The 27,590-nt window shown below is 38.8% G+C and overlaps 1 protein-coding gene across 2 annotated transcripts in view; it reads right to left on the reverse strand.

Annotated features, from left to right (window-relative positions):
* The window catches only part of LOC136874088 (uncharacterized), a 149,262-nt gene that overhangs the window by 52,834 nt on the left and 68,838 nt on the right, over nt 1-27,590 (reverse strand). For both annotated transcript variants that reach the window (XM_068227654.1, XM_068227655.1), the window contains exon 4: nt 15,570-15,730. In XM_068227654.1, the coding sequence (XP_068083755.1) occupies nt 15,570-15,730 (161 nt within the window). The remainder of the gene's footprint in view (nt 1-15,569; nt 15,731-27,590) is intronic.

Here is a 27,590-nt window from a genome sequence, read left to right on the forward strand (position 1 = left end):
ATATACGTGCAATGTACTGTAACCCATAGTATTAGGATAACAACGAACCTGGATAGATATCACATCACTTTCAACATTTCCTTCTAGACTGATTCCCCTATTAAAGAATAACATTACATTTTCGGGCTTTCAGCATTAGTAAAGTAAGAAATCGGATTTCAGCACTAACATAAACATATAGGTAGCATTATAGTACTAGTCCGCTTCTGTGATGTAGTGGTTAATGTGTGCCACTCCCGGAGGCCCGGTTTCGATTCCCGGCTCTGCCATGAAAGTTGAAAACAAATAGTACGAGGGTTGGAACGGGGTCTACTCAGCCTCGGGAGGTCAACTTAGTAGAAGGGTTTCGAATCGCACCTCAGCCATCCTCGAAGAGGTTTTTCGTATTTTCCTACTTCTCCTCCAGGCACCTAAGGCCACGGCCGTTTCCTTCCCTCTTCCTTGTCTATCCCTTCCGATCCTCCCATCCTCCAACAAGGCCCCTGTTGAGCATAACAGGTGAGGCCGCCTGGGCGAGGTAATGGCCCTCCTCACCAGTTTCATCACCATACTCAAAGTCTCACGTTCCAGGACACTGCCCTTGAAGTGGTAGAGGTGAAATCCCTCGCTGAGTCCGAGAGAAAACCAACCCTGCAGGACAAACTGATTAAGAAAGAAAGAAAGAAAGAAAGAAGGAAAGAAAGAAAGATCATAGTACTGTAGGTCTATAACCTATCATTTCTGAAAAAATATATATTTATGGTTGGGGCAACTGGCCTACCCACTTCCGGGGCCCATGAAAGAGAATTAAATATCTTTGTGGAGGGAAAAATTAAACATGATAAAGATAAATATGACTTCATCTAGTTTTCACAAGTTGGGCTGAGTGGTTCAGACGGTTGAGGTGCTGGCCTTCTGACCCCAACTTGGCAGGTTCGATCCTGGTTCAGTCCGGTGGTAGTTGAAGGTGCTCAAATACGTCAGCCTCGTGTCGGTAGATTTACTGGCACGTAAAAGAACTCCTGCAGGACTAAATTCCTGCACATCGGCGTCTCCGAAAATCGTAGAAGTAGTTAGCGGGGCGTGAAGCCAATAACATTAATTACATTTGGCTTTTAACAAGCTGAGCATATCAGGAAAGAAAAGTGTCCTGGTGACATTTTAGTCGCTCAATACAGGAATGTCTTTGGGTGCTGTAACTTTTACTTTTTTTTTTTGTTTTTGCTGTTTGCTTTACGTCACACCGTCACATATAGGTCTTATGGCGACGATGGGACAGGAAAGGCCTAGGAATGGGAACAAAGCGGCCGTGGCCTTAGGTACAGTCTCAGCATTTGCCTGGTGTGAAAATGGGAAACCACGGAAAACCATCTTCAGGGCTGCCAGCAGTGGGGTTCAAAACCTTCTATCTCCCTGATGCGAGCTCACAGCTGCACGCTCCTAACCGCACGGCCAACTCGCGCGGTATTTTTACCCTTCGGTTTATTGACTTGGCTTGTATAACCTAAATCTTAGGCTAAGTTGGATAATATTTTAAACACCTACATCACTATTTTCACCTGTGTGCAATTATGGTATTTCATTAATATTATGATAATTATTATAATTGAGCATTGTTAACTTATAAGACCCCAACAAACAAGCATTGGTTTTGTGTAGAGTTATACATTTGTTAAATTAACGTTGTTTCCTTTCATGATGTACACGCCTATTCTTCGTTACATTATAGAGTATTTAGATATACCCTAAATTTCTTTACCAATTAAGCTCTTCAATAAAGACATACATAACTGTCCCATGCCAAGATATATTGGTAGAATTAGAGCTGTCAAAATGGTTCATAACCCCTTTGATTTATTATCTTGACATGGATCACCCAAAACATAGGTTAGGTTTGGAGAATACTTTAATAATGCACTGTTTATTACTTTCATATTCCAAGATGTAATTGAAGCATTTAAATAAAGCATCATACATTAAAATTTAAAGTTTTACCACTAGAACAGCGGACATGGAAAAGTGATTTGAAAATTCAAACAAATTCATCTTACGTTAAAATCTTCAAAAAAATAAACTGTAGACTTTCCCGATATATCACCAGCATTTCTCCGGCTCGCCAAAATCCATTTCTCCCTAGTTTTAGCGTCTTTGGAACATGTATAAACAATTTGTTTGGTATGGTATGCGATGTGCTATTGCACATCGGAACTCTACACCATTTATAAGTTTTCTGCCTCACTGTCTGCGCAGGATTCATTTTAAAGTCTAAAATATACCACTCAGATTATTATCCGATGTATTGACCTCGAATTTAATCATACTAGACACTAACGTAAAGTAGAAATACGCGAAGTGTATCCTGCTTCTCACAGCGCAGTATGTGTTATTTCGTCTGCTAATTCAGTCAACCTGTACGATGACGTCAGACCAATGAGATCGCGTACTTGCGTGACGTGACATTTTCGTAGATTTTTATCATGTTTGGAGTTATTATTTGTACATTCTGATCACATTTTTGAATTCTGCATGAAATTTTGAATCAGATTAGCATATTTTTAATTAAAACCCCGGATCATGCATGTTCCCTATTCATAAACATACTAGGGTATGTGTTAATAAAAAAAATGGGAGACAACGAACGTACGAAATTAAACATTATGATAAAAAAAAGCATTACCGCCACACCTGTAGATAACCATAAATGTGGCAAACTTTCCTGCTTTTTATTTTTTTAATATCCATCGTTGAATTTTGGCACTATCCGGGCGATACCATACCTAACCTAAACAAAGTGATCTCTCTTATCACATTTACAGCTGTTTAGGTAAATCCTGATGTGATAAATGTAGAGAACAAGCATGACATATACTTAAAAATAAGGGTCTGGCTTACACCAGCCGCAGTTATCAAAAGAATGCTTCCAGTCACTATGTATTACATTCAGAAATACAACTCATAACATACACTAGTTATCAGCTGGTGGTTTGAAACGCTTTCAACAACACGGCTTTATTCAGAAGGAGTGGCTTCTGCTACACATACACCAGTTGGGAATATCAGAGACCATCTCCAGAAACCATTTGGGAATAGCTTCACACAGTTCGTACTCTATAGTCAGGAACAAAACTATTTTTAAAAAGTTCAAAAAGACGGGACCTCGAATGCCCTTGGTCTCGACTGCAGAACATGGCTGACGAGATGGCAGTGAAGATGACGTCACTTGGAATGACGACACGCTAGTAGCTGTGAAGTTAGCGGTGCAAGACAATTAAAATGAAAGCAGTGATCAGGTTTACTGTGTGATAGGCCTACTGCTCAACTGACAAACAAATGACTGGCCATTGAGTTATTTTGTATTAATATTGCATAGTATGATAATACTTATCCTTCTCCCTTTTCTCTCTAAGATCGAGTATGAAGTGAGACTAATCTTTGTAGCAAGTTTTTATGGCTGTATGCCCTTCCTGACATTGATCTATTCAGAGGAATTAAAGAGATAAATCAAATGACATGATATGAGTAACTAAAACAGATTATGTTTACTTTATATGTAGGCCTAAAAGTCGTGTTCACCATTTACTGAATTTTTACATTTAGAAATACTACAACAATACAACAATTTATTACATAACATTTTAACTTGTGGCCAAAGAAAGAGTAGAATTACAAAGGCAGTGTAGTATCAACAGTTAATTAACATTGGACCATTATTTAAGATATGAAATAGGATTAAGATGGAAATACAGTTGAAGTCCGGTACAGCGGCAATTCGGAACGGCGAAAAATGTACTCGCTATAGCTGATTGTCGTTATATCAGATTTTTTCTTAAAAGTCGGGAAACACCCCACACACATTACTGTACAATCGGTATTGTACCAGGAAGACATAGGCCCTGGCACATACGAGTTATAAATCTTTATTCATGAGCGAACGGCTAAGTTCCAATGCACAAACAGCTGTGCGAGAGAAGGTTCTCGTACTCACTGCAGTGCGTGAGGGAGACCACATGAGTGAAGCAAGGTCAAGTGACGTCAGCACTGCCTCTAGCTTCCCTCCCCTCAGAATTCTCTCGAAACCATTTTTGAACTTTTTAACGTCTGGATCAATTAACATGAGACCAACACTTAATTGTAGCCCATATTCTGGAAGTACATCTCTGCAAATTTGAGATCAATCCGCCCAGTGGTTTCCAAGATATAACAAGTTAAAGTTTGGGAAGTATTATCACCCCTTCATCACCTGATTCAGAGCGCTGCTCACAGCCGGATATAAATAGGTCAACGAACCGAGGTTATAGCCAGTATGTTTTGCGATTATGACAAAAGGACAGTATGCTCCGTCGTCATCCACGAGGACGTAGAAGTCACACTCGAACACTTTGAAATTGTGCGAAGATGTCGCAAGTAATGTTTCTACCGCGTCGTGACGAATGAAATGTGATAAAATTTTTCCGACTAAATAGTCATTATATAATATTTAGGAGTGTGTTAACTGAGTGAAGTTACAATAGAAATTGTGAATTGAAGTGTAATTGGAGACTCCAGTATTTCATTTACCAGTTAACGATATTGTGGACTTTGTCATATTCACGTAATTCTGAACTTTATCATTGAATGTGATGGTATTCTAAGACAGTGCGTGTGATAAACTAAACTTCTGTGACCATTCTAATGATTCTGAGACACATTTCTCCTATACTAGTACAATTGTGGACTGAATGAGATACTATTCCACTAAACATTCACCAAATAACAAGGCTAAATGTGACTATTTTTTTGTGTATTCTCGCGAACTTTCGACCACCACTGCGAAAAACTAACAGAATATTAAGAACTTTTTATGACAATATAAAGTCGTATGGACGCATGTTGTGCAAATTCAGTCATAAAATCTTAATCTATGAACAGTATTATTCCAGAGACTGTTGTCAATAACATTTTTTCCAGTGTTTTATGGACTGTAATGATTATTCTACGGTCAAACCTCAGACATAATCAGTGACTATTATGAACTGTGACAGTGTTAAATCCTAATTCTATAAACTGTGTGCGTAAAATAACTGTGTTTTCCATGTTGAAAACGATTGAAAGTCATTACCTCATTAACATGACTTACAAATTATACTGTAGCATAGATTGTGATATTCTAAGTCACGTATTCAACACCGCAAAACAAACGTGAGAATACGAACAGTGCATTGAGACTTGTGTCAGTTTATAATGCCAATCTTAGTGATAATTGAGAGCTCTATAGTGCCAATTGAACTTTCCGTGTTCCAACATTATCTCTAAAAGAACACTGGACATCTTGGCAAAGTGTTGTGAGATTCTGCTGCATCAAACGTCGTTTCCAGCGAGGGATTAACGTGGTTTCTTCGATCATGGTACCCATCGAGGGACGTCGACGAGGGATATTAACATGGTATCTTCACTGAACGGACTTGTCACGCTGCTGGTGCCGAGTTCGAGCCGTGGCTGCACACTGCAGAAAGTTCCAGCCACCAAGCCGCAGGACAGCACGACACCAACACTTATAAGCAGATTTCAGGTGATTTTCTTATATTTTGAGTGAGTAATTTTAACTTTTAACAAAACACTCAGTGCTCCAACAACAGAAAAGTGCTTCGTGTGAAGTTCAGCTTACTATCCATAATAATTCCAGAAGGCTTCATATCTTACTTTTGAACTGTAAATTCATTTTTTAAAATATTTTATAACTTGAAATAATTTTACGTAGATGAACTCTAGGGTTTGCAAGTGCACTATTTTATTTTCTCAAACTTAAATGAACTGTAGGAGTATACAGCAAGTGATCAAATACTTTTTATTTTTTGAACTATCAACTCATTCATGAAAGTGTGTGTTAATATTATGTTCAAAAACATTAGAAAAACTGTAGGCTTGCATCACGAGTGATGGGCTTAATGAAATTATATGTGCAAAGTGATATTTTGGTATTTAAATCCATCTTAGATAAACTGTAGGGTGTTTACATTCTCTAAAAGAGTGATATTTATTTTGAACAGTTTTAAGCAAGTAGATGTCTCAGAATACAACAGCATCAATATTTTATTTCTGCATTTTTTTAAATATTGGCTGGAAATTTGATTTTGAAGTTTCAACTGCAGGGTGATTTTCATGAATATTTTTAATAAATATTGTCAAAAGATTTTACCATCTATTATTCGCCCTGTGATACTATCCATCTCTGTACCTGCTCCAATAAGAAACCGAACACTACCCGAGATCCTTCCTCTGGCCCCATAATCATTTCCTGGTACAGTATGTAACGGCAATCCATTTGTTCAAAACCTGCGATTTCGCAGATTTCCACGCTATGGCTTATTGTTAAGTTATTTTTCTAATTCCGAGATAACTTGAACGTGGATATTCACTTTAATTCCCAAGGTACGTAGAATACAAGGTAGGGATCACGAGAGAGGTGCGCAGTGGCAAAGCAGAGCTGTGACGTCACGCAGGACCCTCGCGTTAAATCTGCTCTGAATGAGATAGAGGTAGTTCGAATAACAATCGCTGTACACGCAGAAGCTAGGTGCTAATAATACACGATAGTAACATATCTGTGGTGTATAAGAAACCGTGTGTATTTATATTATGAGATAAAACGTAAAAAGCAGTAACAGTGTACACTTTTCAGTATGCTTTGTCAAGCCATTGCAGGTTGCACAAATCATAGCAGGCACGCGAAGGAACGAAACATACACTTTCATGTATTCCCTAAAACCACTGACGTAAATAAATGGTGACAGAAGTAATTAAGACATTATCGAAAGCTATTTTTCTCAGCTTCGTGGGTTCGGAAGGCTTTATGACGATCCGCTTCCGACAGCTGTGACGCGAAGGGTGAAATCGTTGCTTCTAGCCTCAATGCTGCCGAGGTGATAAGAATTTCCAACTGTTCTCTGAAAGATTATGAAATATTACGCCCAAATATGTACTGATGAACTCGATCAAAACTCGGATATCGTGTGCCAGTCTGAAGGCCAGCGTTGAGCCCACAACATCCTATTTTTTATCGGAGGATGAGCAAGAGTTCGTTAAAGCCCTTGAAGATCTAGTAAAACAGCTCGAGGACAGTCGTGAAACCAAGGAGCTGCTTGAAGACTTCACTGGCTATATAGCTTTTAGGATAAAGAAGAAGAACCTCGATATAGAAAGTAATTACGGAGAAAAGACAGGTCAAACTACAAGGGGTAGAATTTAAATTTCAAAAAGAGTCCCAAATTTTTTTTTTTGCAAGTTGCTTTACGTCGCACTGACACAGATAGGTCTTACGGCGACGATGGAACAGGAAAGGGCTAGGAGTAGGAAGGAAGCGTCCGTGGCCTTAATTAGGGTACAACCCCAGCATTTGCTTGGTGTGAAAATGGGAAACCACGGAAAACCATCTTCAGGGCTGCCGACAGTGGGTTTTGAACCCAATCTCCCGAATACTGGATACTGGCCGCACTTAAGCGACTACAGCTATCGAGCTCGGTAGTTTCAATTTTACCACGGGAAAGAACTGAAAGACGGTTCTAACATCACCACAAACCTTACGGATATCCTGAAAAAAAATTCCCCGAAATTTATGAGCTTGCAAGTTGCTTCGTGAGAAGCCGTTCTTTCATTCGAATGGACGCTTTAAACAAAAGTAAGACAATGAAAAGACCGGGTTTCAGTTAATACAACACCGATAAAGAAAGAAGAAAAGCAAAGAAATTCCACTGATGCTATGGATAAGTGTCTTTGATATTCTTTTTGTTTTAATATCAGCATTATTCTTTGTGTATAACATACCTTTTTTTTATGAAAGGCAGTTTATTATGTTGTATATGAAACCAGTGCTAAGAATGTTAATATACAGGCTCATAAATATGACCTACCTAATGTTAACGTGGAATTTGTCATTTCCTGGCACTTGGAAGAGAACATTTACTGTACTGTTTGTGTTGTGGACGGTTTCCTAACATTTGCTGTTTGTGTTGTTGACAGTGTATATAGTTTCCCAATACTGCTTGTAACAACGGACATATTTCTTGCAGTCATCAAGCTTTAATGTTCGAGTCTGTAACAATTAGAGTCCCTTGTTATTGTTATCATAGGTGTTGAGAACATGAACATATGGAATGGTCATTCCACTGCGATCACAGTCTTAGCATTGTTACAACCTTTTATACAGATCGAAATACTTCAGAAACGCTGCTGGATTCACACTGTATTTGATCTCCTAGTATTACTCTACTGTAATAGTGGAGTGGAATGCATTTTCTTAGGCGATGTTAAAATATCAATGTTCTCTTATCTCTAACTTGTGGCTAAAACAGAATAGCTTACAGCAGTGTATTAGCCTACCTCATACAGAAGACAAGGCGCTGAGGGTTCATGTTGACGTCATCGACGGCCAAGTGTGGTGGGGAGACCTGCGCGTGATCCCTACCTTTTACTCTCTACCTTGTTTAATTCCGAAGAACTGGAGTAGTATCACTCCAGTGGCTTCTGTGGCAAATGTTTCAGTTTTCTTATTCAAACAGACACCTAACCTAACTTAAGCTCATATATAACATGAAAACATATTTCAAGCACCAGTAGAGTAATGATAACCTTTTCGCTATAAATTACTTGGGAACAGCCTTTCCAAAATTTAATCAGATGCGAGAATATACAGTGAAACCTCGTAGTGCGTGTTCCTCATTAAGATGATTTCTCACTTAACAAGTCGTAAATTTGAAGTCCCAATTCATGTCGTATTAAATCTATTTAAAAATACCTCATTTATCGCATCACAAAATTTCACTATTACCGCTCAGTACGATCACATTTTTTCTAGCCCCAAAATTGTTCTTTGCCATCCCTTGTGATGTGATCTCTAACACAGATCAGAGCCCTCGCCATGGGAGGCAGGTCGAGGAAAGTTACGCGAGAACAGGAAATGGCCTTGAATTCCGGAACGTTAGCAGCCATTAGCTGCAGGAAACTTCAGTTTTGCTCTCCGGTTTTCATTGATATTGCTGAATAACAGTAAGTGTGTTTGTGCTTGTATTTTCCATTCCATTCAAAAGTTAAAATGTATTCCGTGTTGAGTGATGCAGTGAAGGGTAGCAAATATTTGTTGTGTGATAGACTACGTAAGGATTAGGACATATACGTGTGAAGTTAACTAGAATGGTGCATATTTGTTTTGTGGTAGCCCCGTTATAGATATTGAAAAAGTTGTGAAATCGTTTATTAATGAATATAAATCCAGGTGGACAGGCATCCGCATCTTTCAACGGTGGCGCATATGTTGAAACTTGCACCTTCGAGTCGATCAAAGTGTTGTCGCATTCAAGATGACCATCAAAGTAATTTCTCTCACACATGGCAGAGTTTAAGCCCCAAATAATTCATGGTCAAAGAGAGTGATCTACAATAATGCGCTGATACTTTTAAGGGACCCACTGCAAAAGTTTTTATACTTGTCAGGTATTTTACACACCTTTTAGTACACTGTTTTTATTTATTAAGCCCTAGTGGAAAAGGTTTCCATATTTGTTCTCTCGTCTTTTTCACGGTTTTTAATACTCTCATTGCATCTTTAGAAACAGTAGATAACCTATATCTTTCACTGTACCGTAAATATACGACGTAAAATGCATGCATGTCGGAAAAAATCATATCAAGTGTTTAAATATTCATGTTGGACAGTTTTTATTTGCTTAACACATTAACTTTCCTTGTCCCCTGCAGAAATACTTAACGAGGTTTTACTGAATAAACTAACCGCCGAAATCAGTCATCCACTCTGTGCCATGTCTTGAGATGTATCATATTCTTTCTTAATTTCAGTACATAGTTTTAAAACTAAGCGATCGTTTACTTCAGCCTTTATTTCTAACGAGTTAATTACTACTATCGGCCAAGTTATTTACGCTTTTATTGCAAAAAACATGTTAGCTTTCATTTCAATTTGTGCTTATAGAATGCTAGTCTATGAGAGAACTCGCTAGTGCACATAGCGAAAAATTGATACCAAAGATGATCAATCACTTTCAATGTTATCGCTGGAGTGCAGAAATATTGATAATGGAAAAAATTACGCACGCTTAATCGCTGGTAGTAACGGATGCATCAGTGATAGGATTATCCCTGTAATCAAGCATAATACACAGTTTAATTAAAGAAATTTTCAAGGGACAGAAAAAGGCTGGCATTATAACGGAGTTCTCGTTATATGTCGTAGTCGCTATAATGGACTTCTACTGTACTCTATAAATTAATAATAAGCATTTGGGCAACATTTCCCTCCTTTTCCTGAGCATTTTTACATACATAAAACTTTTCTCATGATTTACACTTTCCTGCCATTTACACCAGCATTCCTTGAGTCCCTTGAAAAGTGTAAAAGAAGGGTAATGCTGTATATTGCTTTTATCATTGTTATTAGTTCCTTGCCAATGCCCCTGTGTCAGGCTTTTCCAACTTTGTTCTGGGGATGCTGTCATTTACCTTTTCTAAGTCTTTTCCCAGCTCTTTTCCATGATCTGTCTCAGAATGAAAATGGGTTCCACTGTTGACCTTCCACTTCTGAATCTAAATTTTTCCTCTCATAACTGACTTTTCATCTTTTCTCTAATTCTTCTTTTGAATATCCTTTCCATTATCTTGGCAACATGGGAAATGGTGGCGATTCCTTGGTAGTTACTCCACATCTTCTTTTGTAAGTTACGATCAATCCAGTACATGTAATTCCAGTGTTCAGAGTTCTATGAACACAAGACTGTTAGAGCCAGAACTGGGAACTTTCTAAGCTCCAAGTTCTCCTTGTCAAGTGTATGTTGCATTTCAAGGTTATATCTATCAACTCAATGATGTATTTCCATGCAACCACCTATAGGTGCAAGGATTTTTCGTTATGATGATTGTTATCAGATTTTCCCTTAATTTAATTTTTACCAAGAACTGATGTCGACTCCATGGGAGTCAAAACCGGTCTTCTTATAATTTAATAAATTGTTGCAATGTGTTGAATGGTGGAAGATCCCTCAAACTCTACATTATCCACATCTTCTTATCGCCTTTCTTGAATATTGGTATTTAACCCCCTTTTCCCAATCCTCGGGCACATTTTTCTCTCTCCATAAACATTTTAACTGGAGTACTGGTGATCCCGCAGCCTTAAAAAATTTACCCACAGACTAGGATTTTAAAAATATAGAAATGAGGAAAATGGCTATGAATTTAAAATATGAGTGGATCTCATTTGCAATGCCTAATTTTCCTATAAAATTATTTAAACATTGATTAAAATGTAATAAAATGGCCTCTGAAGTGAAGTCATGTATTTAGACAGATTTAAAGCTCCAACTATATTAAAAACAAAAAATTGCTAAATATATAGTCAAAAGAAAAAAGCATAATTAACAATAAAGAAAACTTAAAAACAAATAAAGATAAGAACTTCACCTTTAAGTACATTAAAACAGGCCACTATCCCTCGTAAAATGGATGACGAGGTCTACTTGACTATTCATCTCGTAAAACGAGGGAGAAGGTAGTCGGAAGTTTTAGACTACAGCACAGATGGGCCAAGTCCGCGCACTCTATATGGATATGTGCTATGGTCAGATGACCACCACAAGCATACGGAGGGGGGGGGGGGGGGTCTTTCTCTCCCTTTAATAAGTGCGTTGCTATACCATACCCAACCCGAAGATGACATAATAATATAATTTTGTGTGGCTATTTCTAGCCGAATGCAACCCTTGTAAGGTAGACCCTGTGTTGAGGGTGGGTGGCATCTGCCATGTGTAGGTAACTGCGCGTTATTGTGGTGGAGGGTAGTGTTATGTGTGGTGTGCGAGTTGCAGGGATGTTGGAGACAGCACAAAGACCCAGCCCCCGAACCACTGGAATTAGCCAATGAAGGTTAAAATCCCCGACCCGGCCGGGAATTCAACCCGGGACCCTCTGAACCGAAGGCCAGTACGCTGACCATTCAGCCAACGAGTCTGATGAAGATGACATAATACCACTGCTTCTCTCTGATCTTATTTGAAAGAAGGGTGGTCTACCACTCCAGCTCCCAATGGGACATTACCAAATGTCTCAACTGAGAATGAATATCATTAGCTAGAACCTTGTATGGCAATGGGGGCAATGTGAACAATGTGAGCAATGTGACCATCTCCCTGGATGCCCTGTCAGTTAATTTGTTTCCCACTATACCCATGTGGCGTGGGAGCCACAGAAATGTAATTCTGTTGCTAACCCTCCACAGAAAAGAAGACTGACATTGATAAACAACAGGGTTTAGCATCATCAACAATAAATTCCATTGTCAGTAGAAAATGCAAAATACATGACCAAACAGAAAACGTGTAATGTCCGTGAGGAAGAGAAAGACTGGGAAAGCCACATACAGTGAGTTGTAGGTTGTACTCTTTGTTGGTATGAAGGAGTCCCAGCATTGGGCATTCCTGTGGAAAGAAGCATCTTCTGAGAGAAAGCCCTCAAGGTCATGGAAAGAAGGCATATAAAGAATTTCTCAGCTCCTATACGATGGATCTCCCGCTTCAAAGAGTGGCACAGGTTAATACATAAGAAGCTAGCAGGTGAGAGGGCTGCTACAGATACGTTGGAAAATTTTGGAGCGCGGCTTGAGGGATACGAACCCCAAGATATTTATAACGTAGATGAAATGGGTCTCTTTTACAATTATTGTCCTCCTGACCATACACTAGCAGTTAGAAGAGGCATGTCATGACGAGAAAAGAGCGAAAGATCGTTCGACCGTTCTTTTGCATTGTAACATTGACGGATCCAACACACTTGTGCCTAGCAAAGTTTCAGAAAATCAGCTATTTTAAAAATACTGAGAAGTTGCCAGTCCAATATATTTCCAACACCAAAGCTTGGGCAACCACAAAACTTTTGTAGGAATTCTTTGCGGGCTGAACACCTCTATGGGGTCTTGCGATGAAGATAATTTTGTTTATAGACAACTGTGCTCACCTTTCCAAGGACTTTACATTCCTTCATAACATAACGATTGTAGTTTTCCTCCCAAATACAACTACTGTCCTGCAACCATTGGATGCAGGCATTATAAAGAGCTTCAAATAGTGTTGCAGGAAGCAGATGGTGCAAAGAGTCTTGTGTCTCATGGACAATGGAAAAAGAACAAAAATGAAAATCAATGTCCTGCCAGCAATACATTTGTAATGCCGGCTTGGCATCAGATCTTGCCAGTCACAATTCATAACTGTTTCTGGAAGCGTGACTCCAATAAAAGAGTCAAAAAAATGACGTCATTGATGAGGGATATATGTGTGATGGTTGGCAAAAACTGGGCGTGAACAAAGTGTCAATAGACAGTGACCACCTCGACGAGGTTGAATCACTGCCAAACTTTCCCCAAGCTATGAGCGCATTAGAAACGCTGCAAACCTACATTTATGTTTACAATAAAGACGGCAGCAAGCGGCAAACTATTTTATACAGTGAAAGTGCACTGCTCCGCATGAAACATGTTCAAGGCAATAAAAGAAAAATTTATTAGACTTTTTTTTTTTTTAACAGATTTTAAAAGAAAGTACTTGTACCGTAACAATTTTTTGCAAGTGTGAAGGTATAAAATGTATACCGTAATATTTTTTGTTATTACATTATTTATCATTATATACAGCAATTGAGGCTTTCTTCGCTGGCATTATAGATCATGTTCTAAGTGCTTCTATAACTATATGTGCTTTATTTTTAAGTATTATCTAAGCAATTGCTTTGAAACTGGTATTTCCCACAGCCAAAGAAAAAAGTCTATCAAGGACTTTTTAAAAAGATTTTATGACAAAGTAATGAAAAGACTTTTAGCGTAAAGTGTGAATATGTAAAATGTGGACTGTAATATTTCTTTTATCATTATGTGTTTTAAGTGTTTGCATAATACACAGTTCAAAAAAATTAGGGGAACATGTTTTGTAATGTCTGGTATGTGAGCGTTAATTTGGTAGATGGGGTTCCAATGGTCGCACAGCATACAATGAGAATTTAGCTACTCTGGGTATGTCAAATCAAAGTTGTTCTCCATTTGTAGGCGTAGCCATGCATGAAACTGAAAGGTGACCCCTCAAAACAAAGTGAATAGCGGTGCGTCTGCGTGTCATTGTGAGGTACACAGACTACTTCAGTCATTTGAGCACGTTGTACGTCAACTAGCACATCCCATGAGAAATCTTAACGAGATTCAAGTCGCAAGGGCCATCACTTTGATCCAGGAAGGATGGACTTTTCATCGTGTTGCTGTAGACCTCAATGTCTCTCCATCAGTTACTCACTGCTTGTGGATTCGCTACAATGAGACACGCCAGTTCACAAGGAGGGTTTGACAAGGTCATGGACGCATGACAACTCCACAGGATGACCGATATCTGACCATCTGTGTGTTGCGGCGTCGTTCAGCAACTGCCACAGAACTGCAACAAGACCTCAGGAGGGTCACTGGAGTCACGGTGTCTGACCAGACAGTAAGGAACAGGTTAAGAGAAGTGTCGTTTCGACCCAGACGTCCTGTTTGAGTGCCTCATTTAACACAGCAACATCGCGCAGCTCGCCTTCTGTTTGCCCGCACACACATCAACTGGCAACTTCGCCAACGGAGACGTGTGTTGTTCAAAGACAAGTCCAGATTTCCCCTGACACAGCATGAGGGACGTCAACATGTATGGAGACGCCGTGGTGAACATTACATGCCAAATGTTGTCCAGGAAGGCGACTGATTCGGACAAGGTTCTGTGATGGTATGGGTTGGCATCAGTATCGATAGTAGTCTTACCGCTGCAGGGTACATCTAGCAGATACTGTTACAGCATGTGTTGGTTGCTACATATGGTGTTGGACCTGAATTCGTACTCATGCACGACAATGCCAGGGCTCATGTAGTGCGCATCACCAGAGCTGTCTTGCAAGAACTGGACATTCAAGAGATAGAATGGCCAGCAGTGAGTCCCAACCTTAATCCCATCGAGCATGTGTGGGATAGACTTGACAGAAGTGTTTGTGGGTGTCCTGTTCCACCATAGACTCTCAAAGACCTCGAACAGGCTCTCATTGAAGAATGGAACCTGATACCGCAACGTGACCTCCATTGACTTATACGGAGCATGCCACGTAGGGGCCAAGCTGCGATAAATGTTTGTGGAGGACATACACCATACTGAAGCTCTCCAACTGTGATAAAAATCCCCCCTGGAGGACTGTTATCACTTTGTTTTCACCCCTATTTGGACATTTCCGTATATTCTGAAAATGAACGCGAATCTATCGATGTTCTTTTGTATACTTCAATGGTAAATAATAACGGTTTAGTTGGTAATATACCTGGGTGTGAGGTATTGTTTTGTGGAGCATGGCATACGTTCAAAAACATGTTCCCCTAATGTTTTTGAACTGTGTATTAGTGTTTTAAGTATTATAATTCTAATTGCTTTATAACTGGCATTTCCCCACATCTATCAGGTCCCTACATCTATCGGGATTTTATGTGATCCTGCCGAAGATGAATCGAGGTTCCACAGTACACAGCTCCCTCTTCAATATTCTAAAATACTTACGATGATGGAAGCTGACTCACACATACTCTGTATATATTCTGCTCATCATCTTTTGTCTTGTTTGGTATCAGGCCTTTAGAAATTCCTTTGGGCATACTTTTGTCAGGAACTATATACAGAGGGCGATTATTCATATGAACTCTATGCATAGCCAGTGCTTTCTGTAATACAAAGAGAGATTATGTAATCAAGAGGCTAATATTAGTTTCAAGAATACTAATAAATATATATCATACATAGCACAAAATATTTTAAAACAGTTTCCATAGTATTATATCTATAGTACCATACAAAAAGATTTCTGCGAATCTTGATACACAAGTTAATCAGACACATTATCAGTACTATATCAACAAAGAAATTCGGGTAGAAGTGGGTTCATGATGTCAAACAAGCACAAGAAATGTAAGCATGATCGTACTCATAGAGTTAGTAAATAATACACTAGAGGTAGCATTGGCACCGTAGTCGCATTCATACCTTACCAGATTTTTACAATTTAGAAACTAGATGTGCAACATCATGTGAACATCTGAGTCCTTTACTTTCATCAATATTATTATTCCTTTAAATGTCATATAGGACTATTTAACAGGCAAAATAAATTATTGACTGAGCGAGTTGGCCATGCAGTTAGGGCTGCGCAGCTGTAAGCTTGCTTTTGGGAAATAGTGGGTTCAAACCCCACTGTCGGCAGCCCTGAAAATGGTTTTCCATGGTTTCCCATTTTCACACCAGGCAAATGCTGGGGCTGTATCTTAATTACGTCCACGGGCGCTTCCTTCCTACTCCTAGTCCTTTCCTATCCCATCATTGCCACAAGGCCTATCTGTGTCTGTGCGATATAAAGCAAACTGAAATAACAAATAACGTAGTTCAACCTATTCAATACAAGTAAATAAGAAATGTGGTGTTACATTCCTATTTAATTGTAAGCGGAAGCGGTACCGGTTTCAACCTCAATCTGGGTCATCATCAGCCGAATAAATGCAAAAACAATACATAGGTAAATAAAATAAATAAAGCAAACTGTAAAAAATATTGCACGTATTTTTTCAGTTCTCTTCAATCATATAATTTACCTCTCTCCCTTTCCATTAATGGAAATAATTTTATTTGTTAAAATATTAAAGCAAATCATACATTTCAGCAAAAGCTAAATAAAAACTTCATAATAGGCTGAAACCACAACCGAGTGTCATATTTCCACTTGAAATCACATTTAGAAAGCATCGACAATAATAATAATAATATTGGCTTTATATCCCACGAACTACTTACACGGTTTTCGGAGGCGCTGAGTTGTCTGAATTTTTTTCCCCACAGGAGTTCTTTCATGTGGTGGTAAATCTATCTACAAGAGGCTAACATATTCGAGCACCTTTAAGTATCACCGGACTGAGCAAGGCTCGAACCTGCTTGGGCTCAGAAACCCAGCTTCTAAACTGGCAATGACAATATTTTGTCTACTTTACCCCAACACTTCTTAGGCCTAACTAGCTAATTTGTTTTGCACGAGAGAGGACATCTTTGGTCGTTGGGCAGAATTATACCAAAGTCCTGGTCATTTACCCAAAAGATAGCAAAATATACGTGCCCTCCTTTGAAACATACGTTGCTAGAAGACTTAATATGAACAGTAAATTGATTTTGTGTTACTTAACTGCACTTGAACACCATCCTCTTTTAACATGCATTTCTCCTGTATTTATGCTTTTTGGGCTTTCTCTTTTACTGAAGAGAAGCATTGCAAGTATAGGCCTACTGCAGTATCTGAGAATGTTTACATGTAAGAATTTTAAACGATATCTATATCCACTCAGTTTAGTCCCCTATTTAGATTGATGAGTACAATGGAGTGAGCTTTTTGCCAAAGAGCTGCGATTTCAACATACTCCGCTCGCTTCAGTGATTCACTCGCAGACAGTGGCGCCGCTGCTATCTCTAGTGTATTATTTACTAACTCTATGATAATACTGCTTGTAAAGTCAAAGCTAATGGAAGCACCACCTAACAGGAATGTGACAAGGCTGTGTTCTTAGTTCCATTCTCTTCAACATTGAGACAGATTGGATTATGGAAAACAGTATGAATGATAAAACGGGGGTAATGTGGCACAAATGGGCTATCATTCAAAGATGCTAATTATGCTGACGATACGATTGTAATGGAAGAATCACAGGCATCAGGCACTGTGGAGGATATTAGCAACAGAACACGACAACTGGGCCTCATATTAAATGCAAGAAAGGCAGTGTATCTGTGTAGATGTGAATAGAGTACAACTGACTGATTCTAAATAGTGAATATATTGAGCTAGTAAATGGTTTTAAATATCTGGGTTTCCAGATCTCAGCCTCAAAAGTGGTAGCCTCAAGTGATATCACTGCCTAGAATGGTAACGCCCAGGCTGTTTTTTTTTTTTTAACCAGCAGAAAGGGGTGCTTGAAGAAAAGAAAAATCTCAGCCTGAAGATTAAATGGTGCTACTATTCCAATTCTTCTGCATGGTTCCAAAACCTGGACATTGTTAGCTGCAGACCTGCATAAGCTGAAAGTATTTCAAATGTGGTATTTACATACAATTCTTGGTATAAAGCTTTTAGATGTTGGTGGAACTTGCAGATTAGATATGTTCTAATGAATTTGCCATCAAAGATAAAATTAGGGAGTCGTGACTCCATCGGTTTGAACAATCTGAGGCATGGAGAAAATAAGACTTCCAAAGCAACTATCAGACCGCTGTTGTCCTCCTCATTGGAAAATTGTACACAATGCTGCAAACAGAAACTTGGAAAAGCAGGGTGTCTACTGAATTCCGTTTTCCAAATTCCAGTATATTTCCAGTATATTCAGTATAACTATCAGCAACATTCCAGTACCTAATGCCATGCATTTTTTATAAGTTCTTTAGGAAGAATTACACCCTTAATAATTTCAGGTTTGTAATATTTGGCCAATAAATGCATATTTTGTTTTTAGTAAATTCAGTTAGCCATGATTTATTTAAGTACAAACAATTTTTTAACATTTTTTTTTTTTACAGGGCCTCCTTACTCCCCTCACAGCTCTTCACACCACCCATTGCTTTTAATTTATACAACGCTTGCTTTGGAAAAAAATTTACAATCCCAATGAATACAAAATTGTTTGTAAGACTATTAAAACAATATTACAAGTCAAAAAGTTGACAAATAGCCAGTTTAATTTTATATAGACATTATATAGGCTTTTGGGCTTATGCCGTGTCAAGAAAATAGGGTAAAATTCTTTATGTTTCACAGAGAACTATGTTCTGCATCATCAGAAGAAAATCTCAACTCTCCTTGAGAAAGGCTTCTAAAACAATGAGATTTGAATTTAGATGTTACCCAATAGAAGTGGAAATGATACGTTCATTCGTCACCAGATGGCTCTTCGTACGCGGTACAGCGCTAGCGTTTGAAGCGGAAGCTAACGGAACCATAAGAATCAGTCTGAGAGGGTCGCATAACATAACAGGCGTACGCACATATGAAGGTATGACATTGACACAAGTCTGGAATGAAACATCTGGCGATTAGGAACATACGAATTTGAAAAACACAGAAACAAAATAACAATAGTGAAGGGACAGGGAAGGGAACTACCTACGTAAATCCTTAATGGCTGGCAGTGTCCCTGTTCAAATTGTTAGAATTTCTACCTATTTCCACAGCTTCCCCAATAATTCTGGACCTGTAGTGTCTTGTGTGAGTAAGAGCTCGAGCATCTTGGAACAAGACATCATGACCTGATGATAGAGCGTGCTCAGCTATTGCTGATTTGTCTGGCTGGTTGAGACGAATATTACGTTCATGTTCCTTGATACGAGTACCAATGGACAGGATTGTTTGGCCAATGTATACCTTAGCGCACGTACAGAGAATTTCGTATACACCAGGATGTAAATGTGGGGACGATTTGTCCTTGGTTTTACCCAGACTGCGAGCAATTTTAGTGACGGTGCCAAACACTTTTTATATTGTGTTTGCGGAGTACCTTGGTAATTCCATCTGTGGTGTTATGAATGTTAAGGCAGGTAGGCAGTTCCCTTCACTTCATCCTTCTGTGAGCTTTGCTTGGTCGTTTCTCCGGGATGCAGGGCTCCATGAATCTGCAAATTGCTGTAAACATTATCCTTGAACGTGACTTTGAGTGTGTCGATATCCACCTGGATATTTGATGGCTCACAAAATTGTCTCGCCCTCTTGGCGAGTCGTGAGAATGCCTTGTTTATGTGCTGGATGGTGGTGAGAATCTACATGAAGATAGCAATTTGTGTGGGTAGGCTTACGATAGACGGTATGTCCAAGGGAGCCATCCGGTTTCTTTCTTACTAGAACATCCAAGAAAGAAAGGCATCTCTCCGACTCCATCTCCATACTGAATTTAATTGAAGGATGTTGCTGATTAAGGTGATTTAGAAAAAGGAGAAGTTTCTCAGGACCTTCTGCCCAGACCACAAATGCATCATCAACAAACCTCCACCATATCATAGGTTTGACGGACGCCGAAGCAATAGCCTCCTCCTCAAAATGCTCAATAAAGAAATTAGACACTACAGGCGAAAGTGGACTCCCCATAGCCACTCCTTCCATCTGTTCGTAAAAATTCCCACCCCACAAGAAATAGCTGGAAGTTATGCAGTGGTAAAATAGCTTAGTAATGTCCTCAGGGAACAGGTGTTCAATGAGAGACATGACCGAGTCAATTGGCACTTTAGTGAACAGGGACTGCACATCGAAACTCACCAAAAGTGCATTAGGTTGAAAGGTTATGGTTGACAGCTCGTTGACGAAACACAGAGAGTCCCTGATGTATGATTCAGTACATCCTATGTAGGGCTGAAGCAATCTGCTTAGGTATTTAGCCAGAGCATACATAGGAGAACCTATCGCACTAACAATAGGTTTGAGGGGAACATCTTTCTTACGGATCTTACGAAGTGCATATAATCTAGGTGGCACAGCGTCCCCTGGGGACAGATGTTTTAGCCTCCTCTTTCGGAATTGAAGATTGCCGTAAGAGCTTCGCGGTGGCATTGGGCACACGAGTGGTAGGGTCACGTCAGTCTGTAAACATGCTCTGACAATATAGCCAAGATCTTATTCTTATACTCATCAGTGTCCATAACCAATGTCGCATTACCCTTATCAGCTGAGAGAATAGTCAGTTCAGAATCATCTCTAAGTTCCTTCACAGCTCTCCTCCCACCTCTTGTTAAATTGGGCATGGGTACAACAGCGGACCTTATGAGTCTCACACATTTGTGTCTGAACTCCTCAGCCTCATCCGTAGGTAGTTTGTGGATGGCTGCCTCAATGGAAGTAATTAACTCCTCAGTGGGAATTTTAGAGGGAGCGACAGCGAAATTAAGACCCTTAGCTAGAACTGTCGTTTGGTTCTCATCCAAGGATTTCTTGGAAAGAATGGCAACATTAGAAACCTCTATGGGGAGGATACTTGTAAGAAGGCTTCAAATTTCAGCAAATTTCTTCTTTATGCTTTCTCCTGAGATACAGGGACCACAACATCATTCCCAAGTGTGCAAAGCTGAAGCACACATTAAATACTCCGAAGGCCAGGAAAATATATCCACGTGCTAGCAAGGCTCTTGTGATTGAGAGAGTGCATTACACTTGTAAGGAACTGGACTCAGTTTCCCGAGAGTTGTTTTGGTAACACCTGCTGTTAAGCAACACTCTCTCGCAGAAATTGTGGTTGTCTTTCGATCACATTACGGCTATACAGGCTGAACGCAAATTAAACCAGGTGTCATTCAGACAGAAATCAAAGTTCCTCCGACTAGCGCAGAAACAGATTGTCTCTTGCACGAACCTGGATGCTAGTAAAAATGTCGCCAATCTTTCCAAGAAATCCTTGGATGAGAACCAAACGACAGTTCTAGCTAGGGGTCTTAATTTTGCTGCTGCTCCCTCTACAATTACCACTGAGGAGTTAATTACTTCCGTTGAGGCAGCCATCCACAAACTACCTATGGATGAGGCTGAGGAGTTAAGACAGAAATGCGTGAGACTCATAAGGTCCGCTGTTGCACCTGCGCCCAATTTAAAAGGAGGCGAGAGGAGAGCTCTGAAGGAACTTAAAGATGATTCTGAACTGACCATTCATTCTCTCAGCTGATAAGGGTAATGTAACAATGGTTATGGACACTGACGAGTATAAGAATAAGATCTCGGCTATATCGTCAGAGCCTGTTTACAGACCGAGCTCACATGACCCTACCACTCATGTGCCCAATGCCACCGCGAAGCTCCTAAGACAATCCTCAGTTCCAAAAGAGGAGGCTAAACATCTGTCCCCGGGGGACACTGTGCCACCTAGATTATATGGACTTCCTAAGATCCATAAAAAAGATGTTCCCTTCAAACCTATTGTTACTGCGATGGGTTCTCCTATGTATGCTTTGGCTAAATACCTAAGCAAATTGCTTCAGCCACACACAGGACATACTGAATCAAACGTCAAATACTCTCGGTATTTCACAACAAGCTGTCAACCATAACTCCTCAACCTAATGCATTTTTGGTGAGTTTCAATGTGCAGTACTTGTTCACTAAAGTGCCAATTGACTCGGTCATGTCTTTCATTGAATACCTGTTCCCCAAGGACATTCCTAAGCTATTTTACCACTGCATGACTTCCAGCTATTTCTTGTAGGGTGGGAATTTTTATGAACAGATGGACGGAGTGGCTATGGGAAGTCCACTTTTGCCTGTAGTGGCTAATTTCTTTATGGAGCATTTTGAGGAGGAGGCGGCTATTGCTTCGGCATGTGTCAAACCTATGATATGGTGGAGGTTTGTTGATGATGCATTTGTGGTCTGAACAAAAGGTCCTGAGAAAATTCTATTTCTAAACCACCTTAATCAGCAATATCCTTCAATTAAATTCAGTATGGAGATGGAGTCGGACGGATGCCTTCCTTTCTTGGATGTTCTAGTAAGAAAGAAACCCGACAGCTCCTTGGGACATACCATCTATTGCACCACCATCCAGCACAAAAGCAAGGCATTCTCATGACACTCACCAAGAGATTTACAATAATTGAAAATCCACCTTTTTGATACTTTTTATTTGCTTTTTAGCAAATTAATTAATTATAAACAGTACATGTTTCGTTCTTATTTGAGAACACCTTCAGCTGTTGTTTAGCTTAGGTGGATCACTAAGTTTTTGAGTACATTATTATCAGGTACATTGTTCCTCTTAAAAAACTATTTGAATATAAATTAAATTAAGATGGTGTTAAAACAATGTGGTGGTTAATGGGTTGATGAAATGAGACAGGATGAATACATAGTTAGCCTACTTAAAAAACTATATCTATTCATTAGAATAGTTGTTGTTAAAAGTTTCAACTCTGTTACTCTAAAAATATCTGTTTGTCTTCCAGTTAAAAGGTTTTATTTTTAAAATGATTGACTTCTCGACACTCTTTTAATTATTGTTGAATGTTCATTTCTTTCACTCCTTCCAGGTTGGCTGTTATTTATTTTTGAGCTTACTTAATGTGCCTTAAACTGAGTCAAATGCGGAACTATGAAGCTGATTGCCGTTGACTTTTTAAGAAGGGAGCTTTGTCTCAATTTCTGAAATGAAATGAGGAAAATAGGGATTTGCTTTTATAATGAAAACATGTGTCTTTACATAGTAACTTGGTGTATAAAATGGTTCCATACCTTACTGTTGTTAAACTCCAATTCTACCGTGACCCTGGAGGAGGTACGTTTGAAGCTGCTTTATATGTCTTGTATAATAATGATGTGTGTATTCCGTTGTTTGCTCCTCCTACCGGGGAGGCAAGGCTGTGGAGAGGGGAGGAGGCATGTCGCTTACTGTCAAGGCTTCGGCTTTAGAAGGGGTGGGGAGAGTGGATGTACAAAATGGTGGAGGCTCATTCTTATTCATCCTTTTATTGTCTGTGTTGCATCTTTTGCCTAAAGTTTCGAGATTTGATAATATCCCTTCAAATATAGGGTTCCTATTGTCAATTATATCATTCAGGTTATTGTCCTGATTACTTTTTTATTCTAAATAAATATATAGATTTTCTAATATATTTAGAAGAGCTCCTTTGTTTATTTTATGTAATATAGTTAAATCCTGCTGTATAGTTGTAAACTGATGTCCGTGATGTTTTGGCCCATCGCGGAACATTTTTTATGTCTTTCAGCATTGACATGTTCTAAGTATCTTACAGTAAAACTGCGCCCTGTTTGCCCGACATAAGTTTTTTCACATTGATATTTCAATTTGTAAACTCCTGATTCTGAATGTTTGTTTTTTCCTAGGGAATTAGCACTATTGTAATTAAAGAATTTTTGCTTTGTATTATTACTGGTTGAATACGTGACCTTATAGTTATATTTTCTGAACAAATTCATTACTGTATATAAGTTAGGGTTGTTGAACGTGAACTTGGCGTATTTATCTTTCGTTTTTATTTCGGGTGTTAGATTAGTTTGTAACTTCTGTTTGAATTTTCTGATTATTTTGTTTACCATATTTAGTTCAAATCCATTGCATTGGGCTTGTTTACAGATAAAGAGCAGTTCTTTTTCTCGTTCCGTGTGTGTAAGGAGTATATTAAACGCTCTATATATGTAACTGTAGTAAGCAGACCTTTTTTGTGATTCCGGATGCAATGAGCAGTTCTATACTGCAATGGGAGTAAAAGTGGGTTTTCTGTATCTTGAAGAAAAACTCTTCCTTTTTCTGTGTTATATTTATGTCTAAAAAATTTATGGAACCTTCCTTTTCTTTTTCTACTGTAAACTTTATTTTAGATTCTAATGTATTTAATTTATTAAGGAAATCTTCACCGTTGTTCACTCTACGATCTATTACTACAAAAGTGTCGTCTACAAAGTGTATCCATAGATTGAGACCCTCTATTTGTCCTATTATTTTGGTATTTTCGAGGTAATCAAGATAATACATACATACATACAGTACATACATTACATACATTATCATTATAGACTGTTATGCCTTTCAGTGTTCAGTCTGCAAACCTCTGAGAATTTACTAAACGTCGCCACAATCCTCGATTTGCAACTAGTGATGTGGCCTCATTTAGTTCTATACCTCTTATCTTTAAATCGTTAGAAACCGAGTCTAACCATCGTCGCCTTGGTCTCCCTCTACTTCTCTTACCCTCCATAACAGAGTCCATTATTCTCCTAGGTAACCTATCCTCTTCCATTCGCCTCACATGACCCCACCACCGAAGCCGGTTTATGCATACAGCTTCATCCATCGAGATCATTCCTAAATTAGCCTTTATCTCCTCATTCCGGGTACCCTCCTTCCATTGTTCCCACCTGTTTGTACCACCAATCATTCTTGCTACTTTCATGTCTGTTACTTCTAACTTATGAATAAGATATCCTGAGTCCACCCAGCTTCCGCTCCCATAAAGCAAAGTTGGTCTGAAAACAGACCGATGTAAAGATAGTTTTGTCTGGGAGCTCACTTCCTTCTTACAAAATACTGCTGATCGCAAACTGCGAGCTCACTGCATTAGCTTTACTACACCTTGATTCAATCTCACTTACTATATTACCATCCAGGGAGAACACACAACCTAAATACTTGAAATTATCGACCTGTTCTAGCTTTGTATCACCAATCTGACATTCAATTCTGTTGAATTTCTTACCTACTGACATCAATTTTGTCTTCGAGAGGCTAATTTTCATACCATACTCATTGCACCTATTTTCAAGTTCCAAAATATTAGACTGCAGGCTTTCGGCACAGTCTGCCATTAAGACCAAGTCGTCAGCATAGGCCAAACTGCTTACTACATTTCCACCTAACTGAATCCCTCCCTGCCATTTTATACCTTTCAGCAGATGATCCATGTAAACTACGAACAGCAAAGGTGAAAGATTACAGCCTTGTCTAACTCCTGTAAGTACCCTGAACCAAGAACTCATTCTACCATCAATTCTCACTGAAGCCCAATTGTCAACGTAAATGCCTTTAATTGATTTTAATAATCTACTTTTAATTCCATAGTCCCCCAGTATGGCGAACAACTTTTCCCTCGGTACCCTGTCATATGCTTTCTCTAGATCTATGAAACATAAACACAACTGCCTATTCCTCTTGTAGCATTTTTCAATTACCTGGCGCATACTGAAAATCTGATCCTGGCAGCCTCTCTGTGGTCTGAAACCACACTGGTTTTCATCCAACTTCCTCTCAACGACTGATTGCACCCTCCCTTCCAAGATGCCAGTGAATAAATACTTTGCCTGGTATACTAATCTATGAGATACCTCGATAGTTGTTGCAATCTTTCCTGTTCCCTTGCTTACAGATAGGTGCAATTACTGCTTTCGTCCAATCTGAAGGTACCTTATCCAACACTCCACGCTAATTTTACTACCCTATGAAGCCATTTCATCCCTGCCTTCCCACTATACTTCACAATTTCAGGTCTAATTTAATCTATTCCTGCTGCCTTATGACAATGGATTTTATTTACTATCCTTTCCACTTCCTCATGCATAATTTCACCAACATCATTTTCCTCCTCCCCATGAGCTTGGCTGTTTGCAACACCACCATGATGATTTCCTTTTACATTGAGAAGATGTTCAAAATATTCCCTCCACCTCTCCAGTGATTCCCTGGGATCTATTATGAGTTCACCTGAATTACTCAAAACACTGTTCATTTCCTTTTTCCCTCCCTTCCTAAGATTCTTTATTACTATAATTACTATTTCCTCTTGTTTATTTTACCTGATAAACTTAAAGTGGGTTTATTTCTGTTTTGGGAAACTTTTAAGCCTTTTACAAGGTATGGAATTTTCTTTTTTACCTTGTGTCTGACGTCGTTCTGAACTTAGTTAGGGAGTTTTTGTATAGCCGTTTCAACTTCTGCAATGGTTATTAGTAGCTCTTTTCCTTTGTTCTTTCCTATCCAATTGAAATTAGGGCCTTGACTTAGGGTTTTCTTTTCCTCCTCAGTGAGATTAACTTTAGAAATGTTCTTAACAGGAGAGGGGTATTCTTTAAATTCTGTTTCTGAATTTGAAGAGTAAGCCTTGCTTTTTTCTTTCTTTGTCTTGGCATTATTTAACAATATTAATTTATTATTAAGGGTTTCTTGTTTCAATTCTAATGAATTGATATAGTTTTTTAAGTAGGCTAACTATGTATTCATCCTGTCTCATTTCATCAACCCATTAACCACCACATTGTTTTAACACCATTTTAATTTAATTTATATTCAAATAGTTTTTAAGAGGAACAATGTACCTGATAATAATGTACTCAAAAACTTAGTGGTTCACCTAAGCTAAACAACAGCTGAAGATGTTCTCAAATAAGAACGAAACATGTACTGTTTATAATTAATTAATTTGCTAAAAAGCAAATAAAAAGTATTAAAAAGGTGGAAGATTTTCAATTATTGCAAGTCTCTGTGTTTAGAATTTGATACGGAAAATGAAGCTGATTACTTGCAAACTCACCAAGAGGGCGAGACGAATTTGTGAGCCATCAAACTGTAACTGTATGAGTGTATGACTCGCAAATTTTAGGTTAGGAAGTTTTCATAAAATAATTTTTAATATAAAGTAGTAAATATCTTGTGAGTTTTGAATTGAGATGTAAGAACATTATATTCTAAGAGTGATTGTAGGGAATTATGTATCTATGTTTCTTTATATTGGTGTAACCTAAATTTGTGTATGAATCTGCATATGGCATAGCAGTAAAGTTTATGCAACCAAGAAAACAGCTACTATATCGATAAAGACAGTTGAAGTTGGTTTAAAGTGTTGCAACATGTGTATTTTGGCAGATGCTGTGCTGCATATATGTGTGTGCGTCCTATGAGTTTATTGCTATTATCGGGTATTATTGTGCATGACTGTTACAGTTGCTGATTATTGCTATTGAGGTTACTGTTGACGACAATTGATACCGAGAAGTGGGTGTTGCACGAGCATTTTACAGGA

Source organism: Anabrus simplex, chromosome 5, assembly GCF_040414725.1.
Source record: "Anabrus simplex isolate iqAnaSimp1 chromosome 5, ASM4041472v1, whole genome shotgun sequence".
Lineage (NCBI taxonomy): Eukaryota > Metazoa > Arthropoda > Insecta > Orthoptera > Tettigoniidae > Anabrus > Anabrus simplex.